The sequence below is a fragment of the Gouania willdenowi genome, chromosome 17 (genome assembly GCF_900634775.1).
Source record: "Gouania willdenowi chromosome 17, fGouWil2.1, whole genome shotgun sequence".
Lineage (NCBI taxonomy): Eukaryota > Metazoa > Chordata > Actinopteri > Blenniiformes > Gobiesocidae > Gouania > Gouania willdenowi.
The window spans coordinates 24,121,016-24,135,368 of record NC_041060.1 but is presented as its reverse complement, the minus strand read 5'-3'; the positions used below and the strand labels follow the sequence as shown (position 1 = coordinate 24,135,368).

Below are 14,353 nucleotides of genomic sequence, written 5' to 3'. Positions count from 1 at the left end.
AAAAAAAAGCGTTATGCTTGCTGATAATGTTCCATTAGACAAACAAACCCAGGTTAAATGTGTATAATATAAATCTAAGTATTTCGGAAGTTTACATTAAAAAGTCAAACTTAAAATATTTACTTTCATTAAAATGAAATTAGCATAAAAGAATAAAGGCCATTCATTAACTAAAATGTGTGTATATAACTAAGCCTATCTCATAATTATGGCTTTTAATCTTATAATTGTGATTTTTAATCCTATATCTAAGTCTTGTTTTGTCTCCTAAAGTCTATGATTTGTATTATCTTTTTTTATTCCCTGTGGTCAACAGACTAACATATATTTTCCCACTACAACCAGTATGGAGTTCAGGGTTTGGGGATGCTGGTGTGACGTGTTGGTGACGTCACAGCCAGGCGGGTGGGTGATGTCATCCCTTTCAGGCGGAGGACGCGGATGGCTGCAGCCTTTTTCCACGCTGCCGACTCCCTCCGTCCGTCCGACCAGAGAGTCTCATGACGCGGGGCCGCCGTTCCCAGCCTGTGCGCCCCGGTTCAGTCCAGCCTAGGACCTGCTGTGACACCGTAGACAAGCCTTTCGGTACCGGACGATGGCGGCCAAATCGGACGGGGTTCTGAAGATGAAGAAGAGCGACGTGGCCTTCACCCCGCTGCAGAACTCCGAGCACTCTGGCTCGGTTCAGGGACTCCACCCGGCCGGCCTGGCCGACCCCTCGGGCGCCGCGGACGGAGACTTCGCTAACGGGGAGTCGCGGTGCTGCGACGGCGGAGGCTCCGGGTCGTCGTGCCTCCGCCTGGGCCGGGACCAGCAGCAGTACTCGGTGTGGGACTGCCTATGGGTCGTGGCCGCGGTGGCCGTGTATCTGTCGGACGTGGGCACCGACGTGTGGCTGTCCGTGGACTACTACCTCCGCAAGGACTACTGGTGGTTCGCGCTGACGCTGTTCTTCGTGGTTCTCGGTTCCTTCTCCGTGCAGCTCTTCAGCTTCAGGTGGTTCGTCCACGACTTCACCGAGGAGGACGGAACCGAACGGGTCTCCGACTGCGCCCAACCGGACGGGAACAAGCTGCTGAGCGGCTCGGCCTCGCACGGAGACGTAACCGGGCAGCACCACCCGACCACGCCGCAGAGGCAGGCGTCCACCGCCAGCAAGAACACCGGCACCGGGAGCAACGGGACGGGCGTCCGGGCCGGAAGTCGGCCGGCCTCCTACACCCTCTGCGTCTGGTTCGGACAGTCCGTCATCCACATCCTGCAGCTGGGTCAGATATGGAGGTGAGACTGTAGGCCTGGATGCTATAGGATCATGTTCCCATTCAGTAACAGCCTAAACCAGTTCTTCTCAAACTAGGGGATGCGGACCGACCTCACATGGGTCAGGGTCCTTTAAGTTCACTCAAAAGAGTACACGTGTTCCCACTGAGATCTTTTTCAGTGGAGTTTACATGTTCTCTTCCCACAATATGATGCACAATAAATGCATTATTTTTGTCCACAAGATTCGATGAAAATGCAGTCTTTACACACAAATGTTTCCTGGTCAGGTCTGGTGTGAATGATACAGTCAGAGGTTTTCCTGTGTTTGGAAGATATTTATTTAGTTTGCATCTTCTCCTCCCACGTGACCAGTTTGCTGTAGATGTGGTTTATTTGAATCATAAAATTAATGTTATGATTCCTTGCCCCATATTTCCGGCAATAACGTAGATAATTGATATTGTCTTTTTTGTCCATATTCGAGATGTCCATATTACCCAACACAACATTTTCAATATTAACCGATACTGATATAGACATAAAAACCCTCCCTGAAACTAATTTTTGATCACATTATATATATATATATATATATATATATATATAAAATGCTTCACAGGGATCACAGTTGTTGATGACCTTATTTCACAGTTTGTTCTGAGTGTTTGACAAACAGTGCTGAGGCTGTGCTCATCAATGTGGTGGGCCGGAGATGGAATGGGGGGAAAATGTAGGATTGAGAACATCGGAATTAAAAAATATATATATTCGGAAAGTAGAAAATGTCAGCAAGTGATAAAGGGGAGACTCCTTTTTGGGGGATTACGATCTCAGCCTGGGAGTAGTATTGACCAATAGATGGGAGAATGAAATTGTTCACCAAGATTGGATTAGTACAGACACATCACGCTGGTATACACTATAGGGGTGGAAATCTTTAGGCACCTCACTATTCGTCAATTACGAATGTAGGGACTGCGATTTGATTATGAATCAATGATGCGTAAATGCACTTTTTCACAGAATTTCTTTTTTGTCACCGTGATCACTGATGAATTGTTTTTAGTTTAATTTACTTATTTGTGCAAAAGAAGGATGATTAAAATAGTACAAATATATGTACAAATATATGTATTACTCCTGAATAGTCAATCAAATATCTATAAATAAGAAACTTAATGCTGCAGTTTGTAGAATCCTCCATCTGCTCTGTTTTGAAACATAAACCGAAACTCAACCTCTCTTACCAGTATGTTTTTGTGAACGCTTTTAGCGACTTTTTTCTCAAAAGAGACTTGACAAATGTGGGGACGTTATCTTGTGTTAGTGAAGATTTTTCTGGTGTTTTAGAGACCATGACATTACATGAATGAACGTATCACTTTAGTTACTTACAAACTTACCAATGCAATAAACACTTTGTATTTAATCTATGGATATGTTCTGACGAGTAAATACGAGCATGTTGAGGTTTCAGTGTTCATTCTTCTTTATGTTTGTCAAACATGTCTGTAGTCAAGTCTCCTCCTTTCTTCTGTCCTCGTCTCAAATGTAGTTACAGAAATCTGAATATCCCACTAAATTATTATACTGTTTGTTTCATATTTGGAGTTGACAAAGCGCATGCGATTTAAACACCATCATTGTTTAACCCTAGCAAAGGCTTTTATAAAACAGACGCCAAACGTCAAATTTATTTGCTATTATTGTCAGATAAATGTAATGTGCGTCAGATCACTTGGTAACTGACCTTGGCCCACTTTGCTGCTCTATGCATCTCTCAGTGATGACAATGATTTTTTAGATGAAGTTTTAGATCCAAAAGTTCTCTTTTAAAACCATAAGAATGATCAGACTTTGTTTTCTCAATTTTATTAGTTAGGACTATTAAGACTGAAAGATCTTAGTCATTCCCTACTTAATATCATTATCATCAGTACAGTGCAATAGATTTTTGTCTATCAATGACTAATAAATTCAGTCTTTACACAGAAACAGTGGGTAAAAAGATATAAATTAGATACACAAACGGGGAGATACTTAAACACAAATGAATTTCATTAGTGACATCGGATTAAACTGAGTCCTAATTTAAATACAAGAGTGTTTATTTAGAAACGTCACATTCTGGGGGGAACTGTCCATGGTGCTGAAGTCCAAATGCAGGCTATCTTACCAGTATTTATTTTTTTATATTCCTTTTTTTTTTTTTTTTTTTTAAAGGAATAAATGAATGGTTAGTATATGTTTCAAGTGTTACAATCATTTAATAAAATCGAATTTTAAGAGTGCTATATATGCAGTATACTACACTTTAAAATAGTTTAGTTTTCATAATTAAATCTAAAATACAATTTTAAAACACATACTTAAATGCATACCATTTTAAAATGATTACTTTTAGTTTTCTGTAATTTAAGTAAAATAAAAAAGTAATAACACAAATATCATATGACTACATTTAACACACAACTTTAGAATAATTTTAGCTCATCCACCTACTGTTATTAAAAGATCTGCCATTAGTGATAATCAGCGCGGGGCTAACTTGTGCTTCTGTTTCCACCCTGAAAGTTGCGCAGACCATGAACTGTAAATGCATATTTAGATGATAATGTCTACATCAACAGGTGAAGAACGTTAATGAAACTCTCCCTCCTCCTTCTTCCGTAGGTATTTCCACACCATCTACCTCGGCGTCCGCAGCCGTCGCAGCGCGGACACGGAGCGTTGGCGTTTCCACTGGAGGATGGTGTACCAGTTTTCCGACGTCAGCATGCTGCACCTGCTGGCCACCTTTCTGGAAAGTGCTCCACAGCTGGTGCTGCAGCTCTGCATCATCATACAGACGCACAAGCTTCAGGCCGTGCAGGGTAACGCACACATTCATCATTCATGTTGTCATTGAGTGTGCCGTCACCTTAGTAGTTAAAGGCACACTGTGTATCTTTTGGCCACAGGGGGCGCTAGACCTGTAACTTTCATGTCAAGCGCCCCTAGTGGCCTCAAGCGCCACAGCACTGTCGCAAAAATCAACAGTCAGTCAGTCAGGCCAGCCTCCTTTGTCTATTAACTGTGTATGCAGAAAGTAGACCTGTAACTTCGGGATAAGGATTGTCTCTAAGGGCTGGGTCGGTCGGGCTAAGGTGCAAAGCGGGGCTGGGCTTGCCCCGCGGCTGGAAGAGTGGGTAACACCGCCCTCCTCTCCCCATCGCCGGAGGCCCGGCACTCGGCCCTCCTCGCTGTGTCGGTGGCGCTCCCCCAAATTCCCTGGCCTCGCCACTGTCGTTGGCCCCCTTTAGCCGCGGGTCGGGACAGAGGGGGGACGGGCGACCTGGCGTACGTAGGGCGGAGACCCAAAGTCGCGGTGGTGGCTTTTTAGCCTCCTCAGAAGCAGTTTTAAACGTTTTGTTTGCCTAGGCCATAGCCAGGAGTTGAACAGGCGGAAAAATAGTAGCAAAAGCCTTATTAGCCCACCGAGTATATCAGAACCTGTGGTCACGTGACTGCCGTAAAGTGATATGTCTCCAGGCATTCTCCAGGTCACATGACCTGGCCAAAGACGGTCCGTCTCTCCAAACTTACATAGTTGGTATTTCAAGAGGGAAGCCCCGCTCGGAGCATTGATACTGGCCTGAGGAATCATTTAAAGTAACTCATATGGGTCAACTCTGTAGGTCAAAAAGTCTGCGGTGTGGCTTTAAACAACATGCTAACGCGCTAGTTTCCTTTTTTTTTTTTTTCAAAAAACTAACAACAAAACTTTTTCAGGTAGCGACATCAACTGTCTGTACTAAGTGTGCTAACTTTATTTACAACATCCCACCTCTGCACAACAATAGGAAGGATGATTAAAAGACAGTGTTTTTCAGTAGTCATAGAAGTTCAATGAACTCCCCATTGTTTGTAATTGTTAATATACAGCACATGTGTCAAACTCATAGCTCGGGGGGCAAATACGGTCTTTTAGAGCATCAAATTCGGCCTCCTTGAGAAAGTAAAAACGATAGAAAAAAAAACATGAAACATTTTGTAAATTACCAAGTGATTAATTTGTAGATATCTCAGTCTTTCCAAATACAAAAATTCAATTAAAATCCACAATATTTGCAGAGCTTAGTCACATGAAGGCAGTCATTTGAAATCTCAAATTGTTGAAATAATTTTTTCCTCAAATTATTCCACGAAATTTCCCCAAATTCCCCAAATCAGGGACATTTAAGTGAAGATCCTGCAGGAACTGATATACTCACATACTTTATCATTTACATTATATATAATTTATACATGGAAGTGCAAACCAGCACACATCAATGTTGAGTTTGCTCTTTTTTCCATTCAAAAATCTGTGGCCCACTTAAGTTCAAACTGGTCCATATTTGGCCCCTGAACTAAAATGAGTTTGACACCCGTGTTAGAGAGTGAATCCACTTGGTTACTGAACTCTGTGTGTGTGTGTGTGTGTGTGTGTGTGTGTGTGTGTGTGTGTGTGTGTGTGTGTGTGTGTGTGTGTGTGTGTGTGTGTGTGTGTGTGTGTGTGTGTGTGTGTGTGTGTGTGTGTGTGTGTGTGTGTGTGTGTGTGTGTGTGTGTGTGTGTGTGTGTGTGTGTGTGTGTGTGTGTGTGTGTGTGTGTGTGTGTGTGTGTGTGTGTGTGTGTGTGTGTGTGTGTGTGTGTGTGGTGCGTGCGTGCGTGCGTGCGTGCGTGCGTGCGTGCGTGCGTGCGTGCGTGCGTGCGTGCGTGCGTGCGTGCGTGCGTGTGTAGGTATGACTGCAGCAGCCTCCCTCGTGTCTCTAGCCTGGGCCCTGGCGTCCTATCAGAAAGCTCTGCGTCAGTCACGTGACGATAAGAAGCCAATCAGTTACCTGGCGGTCATCATCCAGTTCTGCTGGCACTTCTTCACCATTGCGGCGCGGGTGGTGACCTTCGCTCTGTTCGCCTCCGTGTTCCAGCTGTACTTTGGCATCTTCATCGTACTGCACTGGTGCATCATGACCTTCTGGATCGTCCACTGTGAGACCGATTTTTGCATCAGCAAGTGGGAGGAGATTGTATTTGACATGGTGGTGGGAATCATCTACATCTTCTCCTGGTTCAACGTCAAGGAGGGCCGCACCAGGTGAGGAGCGCCACAAAGTTCTCTGCATGGATACTAACTGTACTGATGTGCATATGGGCCAAAACTCATATCTCAATATTTTTTTCTCAAAATGGCTATATACGATATAAATCGTTATCATTTTGTTCGAATGAAGTCTTACCAGAAATACAATTCTGGGTTAAATTTGCTAAAAAAAAAAAATGGCACAGAGGCACATTTATTAAAGGTGCAGTCCGCTACTCTCAGATCCATCTCTCCCCCTCCCTCCCCGCTGCTCTCTTGCTCTGCCCCCACACCTTCCAAAGTCCCTGCCTCAGAGGAGCTAACAAGCTAGCGTTAGTCTGACAGCAACATAACAGTAATATAACATGCTCTGTTAAAAGCATGTTACTGCAGCGCTTCTCTCTCTCTCAATGTGCTCACACCTCAGCAGCAGCAGCAACAACAACACAGTATCACTTACAGCAGCCACACGCAGGCTGCTGTGCGCACAAGAACAACAAATGCCCTACATATTTCTAGTGTAATAATTACAAATCAAACATAATGTAAATCAAGCAGCAGTAATTACCTTTCAAGCAGAAAAGTCACCAATTCCATCTTCTACTCCTCCAGACCATACACTGTAAAAAAGACGGTGCTCTAGCTCCGGGAAAGGGGCGGGGCTGTGAGAAACACCTGTCTGACAGCCCATCAAACACAATCCTGGCTCTGATTGGTTCTTTTTGCTCGGTCGCGGTGCATTCTGGCAATCTGCCAAAGGCAGCAGGAGCAGCAGGGGGGACTCAATGAACCTGTTTTTTTCACACAAACTACTAGTTTCATGTAAAGCTGTCCTTACATAGTGACAGCTTTAGCAAATATGACAAAAAGTCACTTTTATAAGAGTTGCAGACTGCACCTTTAACAAACAGTTAAACAATGGTTGTCACTTTTGGGTATTTCTCCTCTAAGGGACAGCACGTGTGAGTGAGTTCTGTAGTGTGTCTTGTTTAGTTGTAGATCTGGTTTAGGACACAATTAGCAATCCATCTAACTGTCCTTTTCATGCTGTTTTCAGAAGTATAGAAAGCAGCGACTCTTTTAATAAAAAGATAAGTTCTAAAAATTGATATATCTATATAGGCGATATTGTAATTTGCTATATCGTCAAAATATAAAACTCAATATATCTTGAATTTTGTATCAGCTGATATGTTTTTATAAATAAAGGTTAAAGATGGGAATGATGGGAAGCTGTGAGCTCACACTGGTGTTCTGTCGTCTCCTGCAGGTATCGGCTCTTCATTTATTATTTGCTGATTCTGGTGGAAAACGCTGCTCTCAGCACGTTGTGGTATCTGTACCGCTCGCCTCATTCCACTGACGCCTTCGCCGTTCCCGCTCTCTGCGTCATTTTCAGCAGCTTTCTCACTGGTGTGGTCTTCATGCTCATGTACTACGCCTTTTTCCATCCCAACGGGCCACGTTTTGGCCACTCACTGAGCGGGCAGAGTCTGGATCTGGATCCCACGGCTCAGTTCTCCACGCTGCCGTCTGAAGGTGCCACTAACTCCCTGCGATCCAACCGAGGAGCCAGCGCCACCCTGGAACGCGACTTGGGAAAGTACTCCGATCGGGACGGCTGCATGCCGGTCTTCCAGGTTCGTCCCACGGCGCCGTCGACTCCATCGTCCCGCGCTCCTCGCCTGGACGAGACCGTCATCAAGATTGACCTGTGCAGAAACCGATACCCGGCCTGGGAGCGCCACGTGCTCGACCGCAGTCTGCGGAAAGCCATCCTGGCCATCGAGTGCTCGCTAAGCCCTCCCAGGCTGCAGTATAAGGATGACGCACTGGTGCAGGAACGCTTGGAATACGAGACCACGTTGTAGTTCCATCCTGAAGCCCAACAGGAGCTCCTTCATGGACGCAGCAGCAGGGTTGAGGGAATGCAAACTGCTGTCATCCTTCGTCTGTTCATGAATCATCCTCTGCAGAAGGATGATGGGATAGAGGAAAGGTTTAAGGTGGAACTGTTCATTTGTCAGCATGAAGAGAAACCTGAAACTGTCTTGTGTGTTGCAGCGGGCCAGTGTTGCACCAAAATCTGTGACCCGTCAGATCCTGTGACCACAGGGCATAGCACTTTACTTTGTTAGTGTGTGTGTGTAGTCAGAAACAGTCGCGAAGAAGATAAGTTAGGTAAAGTAAACGAGGAGTGTCATTCTGGTGTTAGTTCAGAGTCACATAAACCTCAGTCTGATCTGAAGTGGTCCGGACCAGGAAAACCCTGGAGTAATAACACGTAAAACAATAATTGCTCACACGTTTTCCTTTTGTTTTAGTGACAATAAATAAATATACATTCTGATAATGCTTCTTTTCCCAAAACATTACATTTCTTTTGATAAATATGATCACAGATCACAAACATGTGACCACAGATACTGTATCTGTAACTGACCAGTGAAGGGTTTGACTTTAGGATTAAAACAACATGAAAAGGTTTGACATTTACAAACATCACAGCACAAGAACTAAAGTGGAAGCTGTTGGAAACCAGCTGCAAACTAGCATGAAATTACCATTAAACAAGTCTGAAAATTGTGAACAACTACAATCATGACAGACCAACAGTCTGTTTCAACAACCTAATTGTTATGGCATCTTTCATTTTCCTCATGTGTCCTGCATGTTTTGGTTAGCTTAACACGTAGCACTTTTCTATCAGCAGAATGAGAATAAAAGGGAAATGGGTGTAGTGATTCGTTCTCCAACTGGCCTTCTTGTGCTTCGTTGACGAGTCGTGCAGTACTTCACACCAACATCTACGTATCCTTTCTTCTTCTCTTGGTAAAACGTCGCCTCTTCTAGTCTCATAATCTGACCGGTCACAGATTTCGGTGCAACACTGGTGCCCTGTTACTCGTGATCCTCCCATCGATCTGTGTGTGATGACTCACAATCACTCGTTCAGTGCCAAAAAAAAAACGTTCCTTGGAAATGTTCTCCCGCTTCTGAGGAACTCCTTAAAGAGGTTGCGGGGAGCTCAGAGTAGCATCTATCCTCAGTGTTTCTGCTCTCTTTAGATGAAATCCATGAAACAAAACAAGACCTCCTCCTCCTGGTGGAAGGATCTCCAACACGACGCCAAGAAAACCAGGCAGCTGCTCTCAGCTTCACAGCAGAGAAAAGAACCACAGCAGGAGATGGTGTGAGGGGGGGTATGAGGAAGAGGAGTGGGTGCAGCAGCTCCTTTCACTGTGGAGAGGAAGAGAAAGTAGTTGATGTAGATCTGTTTCTGTTTGCAACGTGCTCTGTGTATGTGTATGTCTGTGTGTAGGGCTTTGAAACGAAGGGTTGAGAATTTATCAATCTGCTCAGGAGGTCGAAGGTGCTCAAAGGCTTTTCTACACTGCAGGAGAACAATACGAGATCAGGTCGTTTTCCCTCGGTTTCTATTAGCACACTGTGTGCTGAGTGATCGGCGTGATTTGACGCACACGCTCATTCCAAACCACAAAAAAAAAAAAATCATCCTAAAACCGGCGAAATGTGTCACCTCATCCTTCTCCTGCACCTTCAGGAGGAAGATGTTGAACTTCGATCACACTGAAAGTTGGTGTTACAGTTCAACTTGTGGTCATGTTGTTTTGTGACCGGCCTCTGATTATTGTGAGAGAGTTTGTAAAAACTGAAGTGGCATCGATGTCATATGAAATGTGGTTTTATTGTGTTGTGACTGAACAAGACAGTGAACAACAGTCACCAGGTATACATTACTGTTCCCCAGGTAAACCACTACACAGACAATTTAAACTGCTGTTTGATTGAACCAGTTTGTGTTGAATGATTAAGAGCATTTTTGATTATTTTTTTTTAATGCAAATGTCCTTTATAGTTCATTCTTAATCATCTGGCCTTTGTTTGCACTAAACCTCATTCAAGTTTCTGCCATGTAGTAAAAGTAAGAGTCGACTAAAACAATAACGCAATATATTCGTCTACAAAATGAATACTGATGTTATGTTGTTACAGAACTTTCTCCTGGTTAGCTCTGGTCAGACTGCCCTAAGCAGGCCAGATACCATCGCACACTGATAGCACATACCGATGTCTCTGCCTGAGGAGGTTCAGCCATGTTTTGACAACCACTATCAGCCTCATACATAACAGGGAGGGCAGCTGGTAGATTCACAGAAGCACACACTCAAAGCTGGTCAACCTCTGAATCCCAGACCGGTTTATTCACCCTAAACCCTGTGTTCACATCTGACCAGCAACCCTAAAACCGTCACAACAAATACTCTGTTATCTTAGAAAAAGTGCTTACTAAGAGAAAAAAGAAAGGTGTGTGGTGTATCGGTATAACTTGTGATCATTGTAAGAAGTGATGTGTTATAACTGAGGCTTTAGGTTTACAATATTATGAATAACTTGTTTGGTCACAATAGAATAAAAAGAGTTAATCAAACAAGTAAAATTCCTACGATACATACAATTTGTAACGCAATTTGTTAGTCTGTCAGTGTCAGGTGAATTAAAACTACATAAGAAATGCTAAAAAACTATTTTGACGGTCATTTTAGGACTCTTCTATCTCAACGAAATATAAATCACCACTAAAACTCCCACTAAGAAGTGGCTTTTTGATTTCCCATGTAGCTGATTTGCAATCGCAAGAGTGTAATGGTCTGAATAGTGATCATGTTCTGTTGTGACACAGTCTGAGAGGTGTGTGTGTGTACGCACACTGAATAAACGGCGTGATCTGATGCGCACGGTCACCAAAACAGTCACGTGTCTTCATTCTCCTGTGTGGAAGGAAGACGTTTAATTTTGGTAACATTGACATTTTGTGCAACAGTTCAAATAGTGATAATATTATTTTGTGACAGATATTAAATTGGATCCATCGTAGCCATCTGGGGCCTATATTACAAAGCGAGATTACCTCTTGAAACACTAACTTCCAGGATTTAATCAGTGTGTGCTGAACTACGAAGCTCGCTAACGTCTTACGGTGCTAAACCATCATGGTAACTTATGCTGAACGACTAGCCTGGTCGGGACCAGGTTTTGCTCGGGCTAAGATCTGATCAGTGCTAAAGTCCCGCCTCTTGACCAATCAGATCTCTTAGAAAGCGAGCTGTCCAGTAAAAGGTGATGTGTGAAGTCATTAATTAATTAATTATTTCATTAATACGCTATGATATGCTAACCCATCAGCAGGAACATACTACAGACTGTGAAACAATGTGCTCTCATCCCTCTGTGTGTGATAAATAGGTCTACTTGAATAGTGTGTGCTGTAATAGAATGAAAATGAATGAAAACACTTGGCTTAAATGAGAGTGTTGTGATCGATCGTTGTAAGACAGCTTCTCTCTGACAGGGAATGTTTGGTTAGTTGAAGCCCGCTAACAGAGATGAATCCAGGATATTATTATCTAGATTTGTAGCCTCGCGTAGTTATTGTTAAAATGGGATCTTACATATGCTGCGGTCCGATCCCACTAGTTATTATGATCACCAGTTGAACTGATACACCAACAGCTAAACTGCCTCTGTATGAGGATATTTTTCCTTTTCCACATCCAAAAGTAGGGGTGTCCCGATCCAATATTGATAACGGAGATCGGTCCGATATCAGCCAGAAAACAAATTTCGGATGTTATCGGACTGCATCTAAAATCTCCGATATAAGCGCTCACATAAGTTTTTGTTGTTTTTGTCCCCGCCCTCAGTTGTTCCCACAGTGGAAAATAACTGAAGTGAACTTGAATTGTTGACTATTGTTCTCTGTTTGAGCCTTTTCTAACATTTCACACTACACAATAAGTAATAAAAATATGTATGATTTGTGCTGATATCGTATCGGATCGATATCTGTATCGGCCAATACTCAATCATATCGGAGGTGAAAAAGTTGTATCGGGACATCCCTATTCAAAACAACTTTGTTTTCCTTTTTTCCACCTGAAGCACAAATGTCTCTGCTCTCCTGGAGTATATAGAAACCTAAACTGAACTTTGCAGTTTTTTTTTCTGCAGCTTTTAACACCAGAAACCACGCAAAAAACACAAACCAGGTTTGGGAACGTGAATACGGTCTGCAGCTGACGGCAAAGATTTCAAACAAACCTAAGTATGTAATATCATAATAGTGTCTCTAGGAAAATGGTGGCTATAAACCGCGATGATCCAAGGCTTTCGGTGCCAAATTTCGAGTAGAAAGCGAGGACCTGATTGAGGCGAGCTGTAGCGGTTGGATTTGCTCTCTGTTCACCAGCTGCATCAGAATCTATACAAACAAGACGTTTTATCTCCCGATCGTCTCGTCACACAACGGTTTTACTTCTGATGGTCGGTGCATCTGAAGCCTCAGTACAAGCACAGTGACTAACCATGTCATATTTGTAAAATCCTTTTTGTACAGTTGTTTAGTTTGGTGAGTTGGTTGAACCTGGAGGTCCAGTTGTGAACTGATTGAAAAATCAATGCTTATCTGTAAATAAATGTATGCCCAGAGTAAATGTTAAAGGAAATACATTCCTCTCTTTTTATGAGTTCTGACTGTGACAGATGGCCTGAAAATACAACACATAGAAAGAGAAATGTGGTGTGTATGCGTGTGAGTGTGTGTGTATGTGTAAAGGAAAAAAAAAACAAAAAAAAGCAAACTCATGTGTAGAACAGAAGTTTATATCTTGGTCTTTTCAGTAAATAGAAATGTAAAATGTCTTAAGTGCGACAATGCTTAGAAATATGGGGAAAGTTCGTTTTGTTGGTAAAATAAAGCGAGAAGAACAAAATGACATTTTTTTATGTCTGGATTTTTTGTAAATTTTTATTTGAATCTACTGCAACAGAAACTACTGAAACCCTGGAATAAAGTTCACTGTGGGATTTTCTCTGGAGTCACGTTTGATCATTTTGTCTCTTTGTTTCTTTTTTATTGTAATCACACATTCAGCAATAATTTAAAGAAAGTTTTATTTCATTTAATGTCATAGTTTTTTTTTTATTTAAAGTAGCATGAATAATACTGTAAATTTCTCGCACATTTATTAGTTTTTTCTGACAATATTAAAAAATCAAAGACGGAACGAACCCAAACGGAACGCTCTTGTTCCGCTATACTCTTTGTAGTCCGCGGACCAATCACAGCCGGGTAAGACCATAGACATATACCAAGACACCGCATCGACTATGGAGGGACACGTAAAAAAATAAACAAATAAATGGAGGGACACGTCAACAGCGCCGCCATCTTGAACCGGTGCCGGTGGAGGCAGTGGCGCATAGACATTACGACAGAAAGACGTATTTCTCAATCTCTAAGTAGAATTATGCGTTGAATTTTTGAACCGATTTCCAAACTGTTTATTTTATTTAAAAACGTCACACATGTAGCTATGATATAAGGTTCTTGGATATATTTAAAATGTTTGTTTTACCACTCAACACTTAATCTCCACACCCACATCCTTAAATAATTCAGTTCTTTGGCAACAATAATTAATGATGATAATATAATAGTAATAGTAATTGTTATAATAACAATATTAATAATAACAATAAGAATAATAAGAATAGCAATAAAAAATAACATGATAAGAATCCAGTAACAATAATAAAAACAATGATATTAATAATAAACAATAATAATAATAATACTAATAATAAGGTAATATAAGAATATGATATGATAATGATGATAATAATATAGCAATACTAATAATAGCAATAATAATAATAATAATAATACAGTGAAAATACCAGTAACTATAATATCAAATATGAATAATAAAAAAATAATAATACAATAATAAATCGATATTTTTATCTGTCTAACTATCTATCTGTCTGTCTGTCTGTCTGTCTGTCTGTCTGTCTATCTATCTATCATGTCTGACGTTGGTTACAAACAAACCCCGTAAAAATTTCTTGAGAACTGAGCGATTTATAATAACTTTATTAGTGTAAACACGTCATTCCTCTATAGA

At 41.9% G+C, this 14,353-nt stretch overlaps 1 protein-coding gene across 1 annotated transcript; it reads left to right on the top strand.

Moving 5' to 3' along the window:
• Positions 1 to 420: 420 nt before the first annotated feature.
• Positions 421 to 12,007, top strand: xkr4 (XK related 4). Its single transcript, XM_028473513.1, has 4 exons — positions 421 to 1,281; positions 3,937 to 4,136; positions 6,026 to 6,380; positions 7,636 to 12,007. Exons 1-4 carry the CDS (start codon positions 596 to 598, stop codon positions 8,234 to 8,236), a joined length of 1,842 nt encoding a protein of 613 aa, XP_028329314.1. The 5' UTR covers positions 421 to 595; the 3' UTR covers positions 8,237 to 12,007.
• The last annotated feature ends 2,346 nt before the right edge of the window (positions 12,008 to 14,353 follow it).

Coding starts and splice junctions, on each gene's coding strand:
- xkr4 (XM_028473513.1), top strand. CDS start 596: ATGGCGGCCAAATCGGACGGGGTTCTGAAGATGAAGAAGAGCGACGTG. Junction 4,137..6,025: donor CAAGCTTCAGGCCGTGCAGG/GTAACGCACACA, acceptor GTGCGTGTGTAG/GTATGACTGCAGCAGCCTCC. Junction 6,381..7,635: donor GTCAAGGAGGGCCGCACCAG/GTGAGGAGCGCC, acceptor CGTCTCCTGCAG/GTATCGGCTCTTCATTTATT.